The 17,917-nt window shown below is 44.4% G+C and overlaps 1 protein-coding gene across 3 annotated transcripts in view; it reads left to right on the top strand.

Moving 5' to 3' along the window:
* The window catches only part of Knockout (Stork-head domain-containing protein knockout), a 171,560-nt gene extending 159,050 nt beyond the window's left edge, over positions 1 to 12,510 (top strand). For 2 of the 3 annotated variants that reach the window (XM_076306015.1, XM_076306016.1), the window contains exons 5-8: positions 5,100 to 5,306; positions 6,526 to 6,710; positions 6,873 to 7,346; positions 8,320 to 12,510. In XM_076306015.1, coding sequence (XP_076162130.1) covers positions 5,100 to 5,306; positions 6,526 to 6,710; positions 6,873 to 7,346; positions 8,320 to 9,504 — 2,051 coding nt within the window. In that variant the 3' untranslated portion in view covers positions 9,505 to 12,510. The remainder of the gene's footprint in view (positions 1 to 5,099; positions 5,307 to 6,525; positions 6,711 to 6,872; positions 7,347 to 8,319) is intronic. The other variant, XM_076306017.1, reaches the window with a different exon arrangement.
* Positions 12,511 to 17,917: the final 5,407 nt, after the last annotated feature.

The raw sequence follows: 17,917 nt of genomic DNA on the forward strand, positions 1-17,917 counted from the left end.
GTCGTCGTTCCTACGTGCGCTTCGTTTACGCATCTCGATGCACTCTCGATGTATCTGGATTACGATCCCATTTACGCGTTTCTTCTCGTGAAACGCAACGTCGATACGAATTGCAGCAACGCATACCAAACGGAACGCAAAGAACGATTGTCCTCTTACTTCGATCGTGAAATGTACACTACTTGTTCTCAGGTTGAATCTTAACGTTACAATTTTCCTTTCTCGATAAATAAAATCAAGAATGTGGAATAATGGAATTGTTGAACACGAGTGTAAAGTAACTAGAACGTTTATTTAAATAGTAGAAGATTGTACAGTGACGCGGCGAGACATGACGATGAACGACCGACTAAACCGTAAAATATCCAAGTCGGTAACGACCCCCTCCCATACGTCTTGACTTCTCAAGGGCTGCATCGGTCCAAGTCGTTCTGTTCCAACAAAAAGGAAAGGAATCGTACCGACGAAATTATACCAGAACGGAGCACGTTCGAACGTTCACGAAATGAAAAAAAAATGCGAAGTGGACGTTTCGGTCACGAGATATACGTTCCCGCGTGTCGGTTTCCGTAACGCTCGACGCGTTACTTCGCCGTGAAACGTGAACGCGATCGACGATCGATAAATAAAACGAACGAAAAGAAACAGACCAGTATCCGTGAAATTACGCTGGATATGGTACTCGCGTATACCTACGACGCGTTACTCGGTACGCGGATGTAACGTCGATCGAATACCCGTGCAATCGGATCGAAATCGAGCTCGCTTTCGTCGCGTTTCGCGTAAAAGGATGGCCAGGAAACGCGTCTCGGTCCTCGTAAACCCGAAGGAACTCGCTCGGGACGGACTGGTCGGATCCGTGCACAAAACTCGTCCGGCACGTGTTTGGGAATCGTTCACGTTCGAGTGTCCACGGTGGTGGATAGTTCGCTAAGCTGCGCGCTCCACGGTACCTTTTTCTCTCGAACTCGATGGACGAGTCCGGTGCGTTTATGTTGTCGTCGTCCTTGGCAGCCACGCAGCCCGCGCCGGAAGACCGTGCATTCCAGCCGGCGGATCGGATCGAAAAATTGTCGCAATTCGATTTAAATTGCCCCGCCTTATCTCGGTATTTAGAGTGGCCGTCGTCCCTGGCTTCGAATTTATATGCCCCCCCTTCCGTCGCTGCCACTTCGGAATTAGAAATTCAAATGGCGAGCAAAGGGAGGGATAAGGACACACGTATCGTTTCCCATACAAAGAAAACACGACGGTTTCTTTATCGAGTATCCTGGTGCCGGATATGGTCAACGCGATTACGGCATTGTACCAACAATAACGTTTCCATATACCGGGGCGCGGTATCAGCGCGGTTTCGTCACGCGGCCTAGCGATGGGCGTTCGAATCTACGGCTCGAAAACGTTCGGACAATTCAATAATACGTTATTCGAGATCCGTGGCTCTCCGGGCGTTAAAACTTCCCGAGGAGCTATCGAGTTTTTACCGCGAGACGACCGATACAGACGCAAGCTTGAGAAACGATACGCGATACGTAACGTTGGGCGCGGTTGATCCATGGAGGTGTTCGTACGTTTAAACGGTACATCGCGACATTGGTTGCTCGATAACGTTTTATTACCACCGTGCCGCTCGTAAACCTAATCACGGTTTGGTTAACCCGACGGAACCGACAGAACGATCGAGACCTTCGACGGTGTCGAGGTTCTCCCAAGGTATCGCCGAGTGTTCATTTCTTAACCTCCGTGATCACCGAAGCGCTTTATTACCAGAATTATTTTCTCGTAAACTCGATCTCGGTACGGTTGATCGATCGATATTGACAATATTCGATTCGATCGAGATTTTCCGAGAGGTAACGCGAAGTTATCCTCTCGATACCGTACGAGAGGAACGTAATCGTTGTCCATACGTTCCGATACATGGTCATTCATCGAAGTGCACCGTGAAAGTCACGATCGTCCGAAACTAACCGAACGTTCGAGTACTTCGTACCGAGATTTTCCAAGACGTTCGAGACCATCGTGAGATTCTGGTTTCGAGTAATCGAAACGGTTCCAGACCCACGTCCAAGAGTTACGGGCTCGTCGTTACACACGGTTGAACGTTACAACGTTGCGTGCAACGATGCTACATTGTTAGCCGCGCCATTGATGGGCGCACGAGGCTCGTACATCGTGTGTCGTTGCACGCGCAGCCTAAATGCACGCTCGCCGGTCAAAGTTTCGGAGTCGCGCGCAAACTGGAATTTTCTGGCGCATTGACACGGAAACACCTTCAGCCACCTTGCACGGTTCGCCTCTTACACACGTCAAGACTTGTACGGAGGACGTACACGCGAGCATCGGTACACACAGCAGAAGGGAACAGTCCGTGCCAACTCGGCGATCCCTGGAAAGCGTTTAGCACGGCCGATATATTAGCTATTGGTCACGACATTGTCTACCGTTACACACGCTGTCGGGATCACGTGGGGGGCCACGTATATAATCTTCCTACTTTTCTCTTACTCGGTTCTCGAGTGATTCTCACGCTGGTAACCCACTCGGTCGTCGCCACCGCCTCTGGCTGTGTACCGCGATGAAAATCAGGGACGAGGGTGTTCCACTTTTTGAGAACGACGATGGGAGCTCGCGGCTCCGTGAACCGACCGTCATGAGAATTAACAGTCGTTCCGGAATCGAGACGTCAAATTTCGCGAACGATTCGATCGTAAATCATTCCCGATTTCCGGACTAACATTTCCATGCTCTCCTATCTGCACCGTGCTACGTATTCGCGTACATTTATCTCGGATGCTCTCTTCGGAAGTTACCGAATTATTAGGTCATCCCATAAGTAACGTCGTCTCTTATCCTACTTTAAACGAACACTTGAATCTTTATAGAAACTTCTTTCTATGTAGTCAAAGAGTGCTCTCTCAATGGTATATCGGTTACGTTCGATGCAGTTAAAAAAATTTTCAAACGAGCGTCTGCGAACTTCATTTGCGGCATTGTATGCTATACGAATTTGAAAAAAGTAGCACAACTACGGATAAGGTTAGAAACATTTGCGAAGTGTACGGTGAACGTGCACTGAATTTTAGAAAGTGTCATAGATGGTTTTCCAAATTTCGAAAAGGTGATTTCGACCTTCTGTCGAAAGAGATTCGGTCGACCAACAGCGTTCAATCCTGAGGCGTTGAAAGTTAATAAGCATTGAGGCATATCGATGGTTGAAAATAAATGTAAGTATTCGTTTTTTTCACCGAAAATCACCGTCAAGAAACGACATTACTTATGGGATGACCTAATACATTCGGTAAAAATGGGTTTCATTTAGATACAGGTCACGTAGCGCGTTTCAAAGAAATAGAAGATTAACGAAACCCTGTGACACGATATAAGAAAGAAACAATTGTGCATGGATTCGAGTATTTCGTAATTTAGATCGGTTAAATAAATATTTATTTAAATATCACGATTACAGTATCTTATCTCGATCGGAACACCCTTCCTTAGTTTCCACGAAACTGAATTCCACGTCCGGAAAATGCAGGCAACTCGAATGCGAGGCAATCGTCCATCCATTTTTTCGCTTCGTTGTAATATTCGAAGCACTGTTTTCTCCAACCGTGTTGCATCTTTCGAAATTGCTTCTCTATTTAAATGTGCAATATCCCGAAGATGCAGCATCCAGAGAACAGACAAGGTGAAGAGGAACTTCCCATCCTGATTTTGTTATCGCTGAATACGTGTCTTTGTACTCTGTGACGTTTTTCGGAGATCTGGATACGATAAAATCAATACAAAGGCGATCATGGCTCTCGTTTGTGAAGAACTGTTACACAAACTATTTCACTATTGTGGACGCTATTTATACGACGATAACGAGGAAATGTAAAACAATTAGGAATGCAACGCGATCGATACGATAACTCGTGTACGTGGTAAACGTTAAAGCGTTCGATGGTCCATAGTACTTGAAATCTTACGGTATTCACGGAACATTTCTCCATCGATACCCAAGATTCTTCGAATAGGCTGTAGGTGAATTCCCAGGGTATTTCAATGTGCCGTAATTGAACGCTCGGAGTATTCTAATGCGTTGCAGTTGAACCCTCGAGGTATTCTAAAGTGTATCGTTGCGCCGATTCGTTTTCATCGAACCTGATTCGACTCGACCAACTTCCAATTTCCTCGTACTATTCGTGGAAGAACGTTACGTTTGAAAGGGAGCGTACCAGAGCCAATGAAAATGAATTTCCTCGTTACGAAACGTCTACAAAGATTCGTCTTGCAAAAAATCTGCAACGAGACGTTGCACAGGAAGCTCGTTCGAGGAAACTGTGTTGCGACAGCTGGCCATACACTGGCGTTCTTTTCGCGATGAAACCACGTTGTCTTTCTCGTCGTTACTTTCCTTCTGCGAAGGTAAAGGAATTATAATCGCGTCGTTACCCGCTAACACGGAAACTTTCCCTTCGATTTTCGCGTCACTTTTTCCCGTCCTTGTCCCTTCGATACACTCGAGAAACGCAATCCCTTTGTCGCTCCTTGACAGAGTACACGAAACGATAAAAGTCCTTTCGCGATCCATCAACTCGCGTCCTTTCCACACGGAATCCGTTTTTCTCGGCACCAATCGCCACGATTCTTGTATCGCGCGTGGGTCCACGATGCGTCAAGTGCCGTGAACTCGGGTACGGCTGGATTCTTTCACGGAGAAAGTTGGCCAATATTTTCCAGCCGTACCCAACTTCACGAAAATATAGACAAATGCGTTGGTAAAACTGTGTAGATATATCGGTTTAACGAATTTTACAACGCGTAAGATTGGTCACCTTTCGATAACGAAAAAATGCGACCTAACCCAGGCTGAGTGAAAACAATGCGATAGATACTCCGCGAACAATTTGAACAGAAAAGAGCAGATCGTTTCAAAGAAAGTCGGATTTGGAAATATTTTCGATCGCAAGATCGGTGAATAGAAGTCTCCTCGACGAAGTGACAAACGCGCTCGTTGCGCGACGATCGAAGTGTTTCGATAAGAGTGCACTCGTCACAGTTACAGATACTCGGCAACGATCTAACACGATGAATCGATTTTCACTTTTCAGGTAATCCCAACGACAAGGTTCTGTTCGCGAGATGTCGATCGATGCCGGGTCGCCTCGAGAGGCGACACTCTCTTCGGCTCTGGGGTTCGGCCAGACGCTTGCACAGAAGCGGAAGTTCGCGATCTCTGCCACGAAGGCCGGAAAGAAGCGACACCTCGTCGAGCGCGGAGTACGCGAGCACCGACAGCGCACCTCATAGCCCAACCAGTGAGTCGAGTCGGGGAAGGGATTGTTTTGGTGATGGGTGATCGCTTTAACCGTGACTGCTTTTCTCGTGCAGCTGACGCTCGCCCGTAGTCTGTTTCGTCGACGTTCCGTTCGCGCGTAACGTGGGTGATGGACACCCAAGAAACCGAATCGTTTCGCGTGCACACCGCGAGAATCGCCTGTCGGGACAGGACGATACACTGCCGCTGACTTTTGTCCGAGGGATCGAACGAAAATCGAAAAATCCTACATAACGTTCGACGAATTCGAATCTCGTCGTAACGTGGCCGTGTATTTCGTATTTTGAAAATTTGAAACAAAAAACCCACGTTACGAAACAAACGAACCGATCGTTCGTATCGATCGTCGCTTCTCGTCTATCGCTTTCCTCGCATCCATTGCCCAACGTTTATTTTCACATACTATCGCTACCGCATACACCTATGAATAGATTCGGTTCTCACAGCGATGGTGCGTCCTTCCAACGGAATTTCCAATCGCTCTCGTATTCGACCCAACCTGCAAAGCAAAAATTACAAACAGTATCTTTTGATTTTTACACTTTTACATTCTTCTTTTATATTCTACCTTAAGAATTCTATCAGTTTTATTGCTATAAATTGGTATACTGTTACAAACTCTACCTAGTATACTATCAAAAAGTAAAATAGATTTTCGTTACATAAAGGATAATTAACTTTTTATCCGAATTTATATATTCTTTTGTATATATTTTCTACATTCGTACAATTCCTTTTATTTTCTTTAAGAAGAAGTATCAGTGGGATCGAAAATAGAGTAATTTAAAAGTAACGAATTTTACCTCGAAGTGTTTGTATATTTGCCACAGTGTGCGGGTGTCCGTGAAGAATTCCACGAACGAACAGGAACGCTTCATCGATCGCTGGTAGGAGGCACGCGACGACTTTCGGTCAACGAAACTTTCCCTCGAACGCCTAATTGTCTTTATCCGCGACGAGTAAACGTAATCGGTTTAACGGTGCTTTCACCGAGTCCCGTCCCGTTCGTTCTTCCGCGCGATAAAAACTCCGGTCGTTTCGGTAGCCCAGCTTCCAACGAAAACGGAACAACGACACCGACCGAACGTCCAAAAAAAAAACGATGCTTCTTAGTCACCCTTAGCTGGCAAGCCCTTCCTCGATCCCCGATCTCTCGTAACGCAAAATGCAACATGGGTTGCTATTTCTCGTTTCTCAAGGTTTCTCCGGGATTTTTTCAGAGAAAATAGGTCTACTCTCGAGGCTGTTCCGGCGCAGCACACGAAGGAAGGGTGCACCGTTAATGGGCACGTTCAGCGCTCAGTATCCTCCCACCGAGTGGTTCAATCCGCGTGTCGTTCATCTGCACAGCGTGGCCACTCAAACGAGAGCCGCTAGCCCCTCGGTGAGTTCTACCTCGAGCCGTTCTACCTCGGAAAAGTAGAAGATCGTAACATCCTCGGTCTCTCTCCGTGATGTCCGAGGGATTCGAATACGCGAACACCGCGATCGATCCCCGGGCATCTCGCGTTTCGCGAAGACTCGCGTAACCGTGGAACGCTTTCAGATGATGGAGGGACTGGATCAATCGCAGGCCAGTTTCCAAGTTTGGGACGACTCGAGCTCCGTGAGATCCGCCACTTTGCCGAGGCGACATCGACGTCAAGCCAGCGGCGATTCCTCTAGTTTATTGGCGAACTCGACGCCGAGGAGTTCCAGACGACACCGATCGCCGTGTTCGACCCTACCCAGATCGAAGTGTTCCAGTCTGAGCAGATGCACGTCCCGAGCGTCCGTTTTACCGACCAGCGCCAACCAGGAATCGTATCAAGGCCGGAATCAGACGCAAAACGGCAAGAACTCGGCGAACTCGTCGCCGAGCAGAAGCGGCGGAAGTTCCGGCTCCGTTCGAACCACGAACGCCAGCCCCGCGAAAACAGCGACTCTGGGCCGATCCAGTACGAGACAATCGAACTCGAGGCGACCGAGTCACGATTCCACTGGCAGCGGTACGAAATCGAACGGATCGCCCCAACACAAGGTACTCGAGCAACGAGTCTTCTGATAAATCTTGCCCCGTAGCGAATGATTCTAACAAGGAACATCCGCGAACAGACCCTTGCCGATTTTTACCGAGCTTTGCACGTTCGCGGAGCGACCGAAAGCGAGAGATTTGTACTTTTTTTCTTTTTTTTGTTGGTGTTTCATTCGACCTCGACAACTCGAGTTTGAGAAACGAGACTCGAGTCTCGCGAATCGGCGACGATTTTCGCAAAAAATTCTCTCGATGGTTTTCGACGGAAAATATACGGTGATTGTGCCCACTGTGTTGTAGAATCGGGGTAAACGGTGAATAGAAAGGTCGAAGGATCGCGTCGTAAATAGATTGGAACGTTTGGATAAAACTTTTCGGACCACGTGCTTCGAGTCTTCCGTACGCGGGTATCCACGTGACGGAAGAACCGGCAGTGTCGGGCAAGACGGAAACGTAGTGGGTCACTTGTCAGCGAGACTCGACGCGTCGGTTTGAAACGTTCTTCGTATACGCGCGAATCGAACTTGCGAACGCACGTAGGTGTGCACGTTTCCTTGGACCAGCGTCGAAATTTATTCCACGCCCGAGAAAGGCTCGAAGCATAGACTCCGAAAGATCTTATCGAAGTACTCGAAACGAAAAACTTACCCGGAGAACTTTTACCATCGAGGCGTGCGCGCGAACTATCGTCACTTTCGGGGGTTACTGAGCGATCTCCTGACTCTCGTATCGATTCTTCTTCCCGATAATCGTGGAGAATTTATTATCGAAAAAGCGTCCGCGTGTATCCAAGTAGTTTCGAACGGTATCGAAAGCCGGAAACTTCCGTCTCTCGTACGTAAACAATCTCGGCCGTAAATGAAGCGGTCGTTTATCTTCGAGCGCTCTACGAACCCGCGGTATCGTCGCGAACGGTTCAAGGGAGCACTTCGCGAACGTTCCTTGCGAGCACGATAAAAACGATTCGTTGTCTTAATAGGTATTGCAAAAGACGTCGTCCGGTCACTCGTCTCACTCCAGCGGGAAATCGATTTCCAGCAGTAAATTGTCGTCGTCGCCGTTGAAAACGGCCACCCTACCGGTGAAATCCTCCCCGCTGAAGGTGGTGCAACAGGGATCCCTGTCACCGTTGCAGGAGGCACAGAACTCGATCACGCTGCAGGTGTCCACGAATTTGACCCCGGTCAGCCCGACGCAGGAGCAACGCGCGATACAGAACAGCGTTACGTTGGCCTCGAACGCAACCAGCACGACCACCATCTCCGGATCACCGGGCACCAAGATCTACGTGCAACAGAACAATTCACCGATGAGGTCCGTGATCACCTTCGAGAACGGCACGGTGAAGACCAAGGTGGCCGAGAAGGAGACGATGGACTGCAAGGAGAAACAGGACCGTGAGCTGATCGGCGAGAAGGTCTACAAGGTCTCGCGGATGGACGAGGAGAAGTTGTTCAAGTCGAAGCTCGACGACGACAAGCTGAACAAGTCGAGTAAACTGGAACGGCCCTCGTCGCTTTACGGTTCCAAGGAATCGAAACCCGGCCACCTGTTGTCCGAGTCCGACAAGGAGAACAAACCGAAGGTCGAGGAGGAGCTCCCCAACAAATTGAAGCTGACGAACCGTCTGAACAACAGCCAGGCGCATCTGATCGACGGATCGACCAACAACATTGACAAGAATTCGTTGGTGAACGAGCATCCGGCCGCCGCGCTCTCCAGCATGAAGAACACCAACGACGCAATGAACAACTCGCGAAAGTTGAGCCTGTCGTTGTCGAAGGACGCGTTGAGTTACAGAAATCTGTTGCGTCCCGGTTCGAAGAACAACATCGCTTCGAATCCACCGTCGCCGACCAAGTCGTTCGACGGTTTCGGTGGATCGTTCAACAACGTCTACATCGAGAACCTCGAGACCACGAAGCAGCAGAGAGCACCGCAGGGCTCGGAACCGAATCTCGAGAAAACGGTCAGTCGGGGCGATCTTTACACCTATCCCAGTCTGAGCGACATGCAGGTCCAGTTCACCAGCCTCGCGGCACAGAAGATTCTCAAGGGTTGCCCGATCAACAGCGTGGACACATTGGTCGAGGTGAACATGGCGGCGGCCGAGAAACCGAACAACTGCGACGTCACCGTGCACACCGACTTCGGACTCGTATAAAAAAGAAACGTTTGTCTCGTCGCGTCGGCGTTTCACGAACACGCGTCTCGTACAGTGAACAGCTTGAACTTTAGCACGATGAACTTATCGATATATCTCGTATGCCCGGGTCGTGGGACGCGTGTCGATTAGCAACGGACGAACGCCGTAACGCTTCAGCATATAGAGAGCATTGTAACAGTTACCAATAAATAAACATTCGTTGTGTACTCACGCATACCGTGCTATCACGTGTTGTCCCTTATCCCGGCAGATCTTACGGTCGAAATCGCTTCCGTTCGAAAAGCATCGGCGATCGTCCAACGATCATCGAGCGCTGTGCTTCCATTGATCATCTATATGCTCGAGCGATCGAGGCGTTCGATAGTATTTTGTATAAATAAAGGCAGCCATTCCACAGAAAGTATTTGTTAGCTTATTTCTAGTTGTTTAGAGCACGTTCAAGAATACGGTGAAACGCATTCGAGCACCGAACCCATTTTGTTGACGCAATGTTTCGGTCCCGAGGATCATCTGAACGCTCGCCCGCGATCTTCGAGTTCAAGTCGTCGTCCGTTTTGTTTTTTTTTTTGCGTGGCCATTTCTATTTGAACGCGTTACACGTTTCGTTGAGACGTTTCTAAACTGCTCGGAACAATCAGGGGACAAGGTCTACGAATGGTAGACGGAAATACGTGGTCCAATTTACGAGAACCCATGAATTTTTCGTTACAATGTGAACCATTTCTTGGACTACGAGTATAGTCACAGTATCGTGTGCGAAGACAATTGTTCATCGGTCTCCAAAGCTGTAACTCCTATTACGTTTGGTACCAACCGTTTTCGAAATGTCTAAATCCATTATTCGATAGTCGCAGTTTCGTTAATTTACAAGACCGTTTGAAATGGATGACAAAAGGGTTCGTGTACGAAATAAATCGAGATGGAAAAAATTTTCCATTTCGTGTGTACGATGATTCGAGACCGTGTACGAGTTGCGACACGAGAATCGTACTCCTGTGTAATTGAAATATTCTTTCGTTATCTCAAATACGAAACTATCGCTTCCGAACTTGTCCCTTAAAGTGAAATTACGTCGTTCGAAAACGATGTAATATCGAAAACGCGAAATAAAATAGCCGACTATTTGAAATCTCGTTTAGAGCGAAGAAACAACACCGTAAACAATATGTATCCATTTTGAGTAGCGTTATTTCGAAAATGCACGGATCTGTTGACGATAACGTCATTGGAACGGACGATCCTTTGATTATTTCGAGCAGTATACTTTTCATTGGCAAGTTTCGAATACTTCTTTGAAAGTCGTATAACTACTTTTTCGTAACAATGCATCGAGCGTGTCAGACGTCATCGTGCCTCCGCTGACCCACTTATGTTTCAAATTAACATAACCTAGAAAATCGACTATAAACGGGTACCACAGCATCGTACCGTTGACAGTTTTGCATCGCTTTACCGTGTTAAAGTGATTTGCTAAAGCAATACTTCACGTACGATAGCCTGACAATTGCCTTACTCGAACGAGAGAGATTGAGAGAGAAAGAGAGAGAGAGATGAGAATATTTTGCGCGAACCCAAATACTGCCAATTTTGTAGCGTCGACTTAGAATAACGAGGGAGAGAGAGAGAGAAGAGGAGAGAGAGAGATGGAAAGAAAAATAAGAAGAGATAAGGAGAAAGCAGCGTAAGGAAAACTCGAGTCTTCGCGAACGATGTATAAAAAGTGGTAATTTAACACGCACCGTTCTTTCTTTTTTAATTACTCGTCCCTTTGGACACGGGCGTCTATATGTAGACGAGATTTTTGTTTCGGTCGATATGCCAAAGTAGAAAGGAAGCGTAATGCAGTCAACTTTATGGTAGAATTTAGGTATAGTCATTGACTACGCGTACGCAAGGGATAACTACGATTTATAATTAAAGCGTGCTACGAGTATTGTATTCGTAATGAAACGGGTACAACATTCGATCGACGAAATCCCGTCGAATAATCACTTTTTCCGTATAAATTTTATACCTAAAGTATGCACTGTATATACATCTGACGAAATCGTGCACACAGATCACACAAGGAACTCTTCGGCTAAAAATTGTCACTCGTAACGGAAAAATGATCACCTTGTTTCGAACGAGCCGCGCGAATTCGCGAAATGCTTACTTCGTACGTTATCATGGCGCGAAACGATACATAATAAACGACTTCTTCCTTTGTTACATCGTCGCGGAACTACTGTGCCCAGTACGTGGAACAGAGAGGTGCATTTCCTCCTGTGGGAAAGAAGCGGTACCATTTTATGATTAGTGCAATGGTAAATCTAAGTGCCAAAACCGTTATTAGTACTTAAATCGCCTTAAATCGTTTGCAACGCGACCTCGTCGCGACGCACGGCGACAATGTCGCGGTGTAAACGAGTCTTCCGTTTATCGTTCTAATTACAATATTAACCTTAAATGTAAAATGCGTAGTAGTAAGGCGGCAGGTAACTGGGCGCCGCTGTCGTGCCTGCTTTGTACATTTCATACATTGTATTGCCGATTTAACCGATAGCAATTTCGATACACCATCTACGTCTTTTAATTTTTTCGAAAATCGAACGACACGAGCCTTTTACGCCCTTATTTCTTATCAAAACTAACTTGTAGAGTACCATTGTGTAATCTTGCTCTATTATAATTATAACAACGAAAACGTATAATAATAATAATAAAAAAAAAAAGGAAAAAGATACACGTTGTCCATCTGTTGATCCACCACTGTACGATTATCGTTAATTACGCGTCGATATATGTGTGTATGTGTGTGTGTGTGTGTGTGTCTGCAGTTTCGTACGTGGCGAACTGCATTAATAAATAGTACAGAAACTACATTTTCACAGTTAATTGACAATCTGGAAATTAAATGATAGAAAAGTAAAAACAGCTTGTTTGAACTGTCGCAAACTGATATGCATCGGCATTTGAATCGAAAGTATAAATTATTAGTAAATATCGATTAGAAAAGTAAACTGCTTGAAAACATAATAACTCCTCGCTTTTCGAAGACTATTTTGTACATAGTAGCCTCTTTTTCTACTCCGCTGCCCCTCCCTCTTACACGATCCTAAATTACAAGTCATAGAAATAGAGATGGACTCACTATACAAATCTATACAATCGACTCTTCGTTACTAAAATATGACCAGTTTTTACCTCCAAGCATAACGAATTAGAAACTTGTATCGTTGATTATAAAATACCGTCGTACGAGTCTAAAATTGATCGTTCAAACCAAGCTGACAGTGATTACTTTAGAGAACTGTCTATTTATATTTGAACACCATCTGTAATGCTATGTAACATCTCTATTCGACCAATGAGAAATTTATGCAAAGCAGGGACACCAGAGGTAACGTACGTTCCAATAAAATCGTTTCGATTTAGATACACCGAACAACGACAACCTTCTCAGACCACGAAAACGGAGAAACTAATGCCAATGCGCATACTACTCAGCGTTGGACTTTAGTTCCTGTACCGATCACACATCTCGTTTTATAGTCTACTCGAGTTATGGTCAGTTACGGCTAGCATAATGGAGCATTAAACTAATGGAAATAATTCGAAAAAAAATGCTTCGCTTAGCGGTAGTTACATAAAAGAGAATCTACGGATTGAAGTAGAATCCATCAAACGCGTTGAATAAACGATGCGCCGCCATTTTTATATTGTTCCGGTAGCTGTGTCGATGGAAATTTCCCAGCTGCAAGCGGAATAATTTAGTAGACGATTGAGTAGTAGCGTCGCGCCGGAAAGCGAACCACCGTATCGCCACCAAAATTGATAGAAAATTACTTAACCAGCTTCTACACGAGGGAGCTGTACATTCAACCAACTTGATCGCATGTTCAAAGCCTGTGCGAATATGGACAAGCTCACAATACAAAGACGATACATGCTACTCAACGAGATCGTTGGACGATTCCTTGGAGTATGGTCAGATCAGAGTGTACTCGTGAAGATAGTATTCCGAAGCTCTACGTTAATAGTCGTATTATCAAGCTGGGTAGTACAGGTACAGTGTGTTCGGAATATTTTGATATCGGTATCTTTTCAATTTTTCGATGTACCGTATCGTCGAAAAGCATAAAGTACGTTCGAAACTGTTTCACGTTGCGATAAAATGCGGATAAGGTTAAAAAAGGAAAGAATCACTTTTTGTATACGTACAGTTGATTTAAAGAACAAACGAAGAACAAGAAAATTGTCGATTTCGTTTTGCCTGTGTTCAACGAGTTCCTACTTCCGAAAAGGAAGAGGGAGCAATTTTTCTGCATACCGTAGGATCGAATATGGGAAATCGGTAAAGAATCTCCTCTAGTTTTCGGTACAATCGAATTGAAAAAGGAAAGAAGAAATATTCGAACTACGTGCTCTTTTTCTCGGTTGAACGATGTTTGGATAGTTTTCTCGTATTCGCTTCCTCACCGAGAACATTTCGATCGGTGACGTACGTGTATCGATGAATAATTCGATTTGTTTTCGTTTCACAGCTAGCGCAGATATTGAGAGAAAACGACACTCAAAATGTTCTAGACGAATGTATATATATAGGTCTGGCGATCGTAATTACCATGAAGTATGCACACTGCCTTATTCACCTGCGTAAGGTGAGAAAAGGATAGAAATTTCAATGAATTTTCAACGGCTAACATTCTTGAAAACATAGATAGTGGAACTTCGCGACGATCTGTTATCCGACTGGCTGACCGATAGACCGAAAGAGGAATTAGCAATTTTGGCAAAGTATGCCGCGAAGGGGAAATATTTATCAATATTGTACACAGGTAACGAGACAGATCTAAGTACATTCGTTAGAATAGAACAAATAAATTAATCGATCCAATGTACACGTTGATTTCAATTTAAATTGGAACAGAGATTATAGCAGTATCCGTGTTACCGGTGCGACTACTATTATAGCTGTCTCGACCCGAATTACATTTGCATATCATTTGGATAATCTCGCGTTATATAAATATTTTCACCTCTCTGTGTCCATTACTCCTCTTATTCTTTTCAGGGAGTATGTTTCTCGCTACGTTAATGTTTTCCATTCTGCCAGCTGCACCACGCGTCCTAGATATAATTCGTCCTCTAAACGAGTCGCGAGGTCGCGCTTTGGTATATCCAGCCTACTATTTCGTGGACGAAGATAAATATTACAATTTCATAGTCACGCACGAGATGTTAAGCTGCCTAGGGGTCTTGTTTGGACACACAAGCCACGATTTGAACCTGTTGTGTTACGTACAGCATGCTTGCGGTTTATTCGCCGTAAGCGGGTAAGCAATTCATTCGATGTACAAGTCGGTAGGTATAGTTCTTGATCCCTTCTCTCGTTGGACAGCAATCGTATTCCATAAATAGTATTAGAGCCGTAGTAATGTGGTATTCGGTAATCCCTGGACAACTTGAACGATATAAATCGCAACGAATGAAAATGATCGCAGATACCGTTTCCGACACGCCGTGGATGAGGAACGCGTTCACGATAGAAACAACGAGCACCCGGTGAAGTGTAAAGCTTACGCGAACGCTCGCTACTCCATCGCTGCCCATTTCAGAGCAATCGAGTGAGTACCTTTCCATAGGGGATCAGTCGCTTCCATGTTGCACGAGAAACATTATAGCGGGGCGCGTTCAAACCTCGAACAACTTGGGAGTGAAAGCTCTATGGATCACGTACTCGGTTCAAAGCCAGACGCCCCGATCATTTTTATTTCGGTTACTTTTCAAACGTTTCAAGATTTTTTTCGTTACATCGACGCATACTTTCAGTCGAACTGATCAGCGAGTCTTGTAGCGTGACGGTGACTACATCGTACGAAAATTTCGTACAAATTCTCGATGTGTTCCTTCGTGTCTGTTGCTCGTGCGTAGAGTTACGTAAAGAATTACCGATATTTCGTCCACGAGTCACGGAATGTGTATTCCACATTTTCTGTTCTATTGGTCGATCGCAAGTCTGGGCAAAAAAACGGTTCGCCCGAATCGAATTTTTATGGCGCGAGTAACATCGAGTAGTAATAAATTCGTGTAAAGTATCGTGGAAAGTATCTACCGTTACGTAGTGTTTTCCATAAATTAATATTGCCTCGGATCGCGTGGTTTTTCGAGCACAAACGCGATCGAATTTAATCTAGCCGTCCTTCGAGGTGTTACGGCACTACTCGATCCCGTTGTAATGCAACTTGAACGTTACCGTCCATAAAATATATTAAACAGAGTGCTTGAAATGTTATGCGAACTTGCGTATAAAATAATCACTCACACGAAATCTGTGTTATGCGTTTCGTCGCAACACCGGAATAGATATACGGAGAAACTAGCAGAAGTCTACGACGTAACAATTTTCTGCGTGATGGGAGTAATTATAATCGAGTTCACGGTCACGTTTATAAAGGCAAGTTACGATTCGTTTTAACGTGGGTGAATTCATTTTCACGATGTTGCTGTAATTCACGATTCAATTCTCCAAGATCAGGTGGCAAATGTGCAATTCACGACCCAATACGTAACCTTCTGCGTATTTATGGTTGGTCAAGTGGTTCACATACTTTTCCTGTGCTTCTTGGGACAGTGGCTGGATACCGCGAACGAAGAAGCCTTTAAAAACATGTAAGGCAAGCATTTACATTGCGTTTACGAACAAATATCGTAACGAATATTTGGGGAAACATTGATAGCTTTTCCTCGCATTTTATTGCATAATAAAACAATTTTAATATTTACATTCGCGTCAAATATCTTGTTGTAACGTCACGTCTTTTCACATTTAACGACCATTGCGACAATGCAGAGAATATCTTAATTACCATTGTTGAGACTTAACCGAGATAATCATCTACTACTGAAATAGTATTATCAATTAATATTGTACTAACCTGGATTTATATCATGAAGTCTGTTCCTTTTTATGTTGGATGTAAAGTAGATCGAGCCTTTTGTCTTCCAATTTTAGCAATTAAATAATAATATTTAAGTATTTGTAACACTGTAATCGTTGTGCTACGTTACTTTCAAGTTTCGCGATAAAATGCACGATTTTTTTTGTAGAAACGAATCATTTTGGTACAACGGTTCAACGAAGTCACAGTTACTGTACGTACTGGTATTCCGGAAATGTCTGAATCCTTCAACAGTATCAGCCGGAGGCCTCATCGATATGAACTTGAACACCTGTGTGCAGGTAAGCTTTTCGTTCGCAACGAGCACCTAGTACTGTTCGAACCAAACCGTATTGGTACACACTAAATCGCTGATGCTCGTGCGCGTCAAATCCACACGCATACACGGAATACATAAGAACTGTATGCAAAATATTTACACTTGTATGTAAAATATATGCACATAGATACTGAATATGTACGCATATGAAAAATGAAGTGCAAACGCGCAAAATATGTAAAATGACTCCCAGTTTTGTAACCGTGTTCCACTAACGTAGCATCTGCACAAGCAGTTATACTCTGCTCGTATTCTTTTTAGGTAATAAAAATGTCTTTCTCCTTTTACACCGTATTGAAACCCGAATAATGCAAGGGTTGCATCGCCAAATACGGACAAATGCAGTGGTTTCGATTTCATCCGGTCGAAGATATTCATTGCTCGCATAATTGGACTTCTTGTGACATTTATACACAATCTGCGAAACAGAGATATTTGCGAAAAGTCGATTACGTATGTGTGCAAATTATGATATTAGTAAATATACATAGACGACTGCGAGTCATTCTAATATCTTTTTCACTTATTTCGAATTATACTACGTTAAATTTAATATTTTATTTTGTCAAAAGGTTTTATACGAGATGAAAACAAGAATTTGATTTACCAAACGAGATTGAATAGAATTTAATCGTATTAATTTGTTCTCTACAATAAATTAGAAGATATTTGAAGATTTACAATTACATGTTTTCTACGTTTGCAACGTTTTCCGATTTTACGGGTAGTAACGGTCGAATATAGTTCCTGGAGTCTTCGTCCTTACACAAAACAGCCACTCCGAAACCATTGATTCTATACGAGATCGGAATTGCAGATCGTGCGACATATTATATATTCACGCGAGATAAATCGTTCATTCCATTGCTCGTTTCTAACGTCTTCGCGTAACATAAACATTCCATATATAGGCAATGCTTCTTCGTGTCAACACTATTGATCCGATCTAGAATAAAATTTGAGTGTTACAAGATGTGAGAATTGAAATTAAAAAAAACGAGAACGAATGGTAGTAATCAAAATTATGAATGGTATATGGAATAGACAGTTTACGGAGGTTGATGTTACACAATCTGGAGTACCGACCTTGCGGAATATCAGTGATTGCTAGGAACTATACTAAATTTAACCACCGAAATCTGTAAAT

The sequence above is a fragment of the Ptiloglossa arizonensis genome, chromosome 3, assembly GCF_051014685.1.
Source record: "Ptiloglossa arizonensis isolate GNS036 chromosome 3, iyPtiAriz1_principal, whole genome shotgun sequence".
Classification (NCBI taxonomy): Eukaryota; Metazoa; Arthropoda; class Insecta; order Hymenoptera; family Colletidae; genus Ptiloglossa; species Ptiloglossa arizonensis.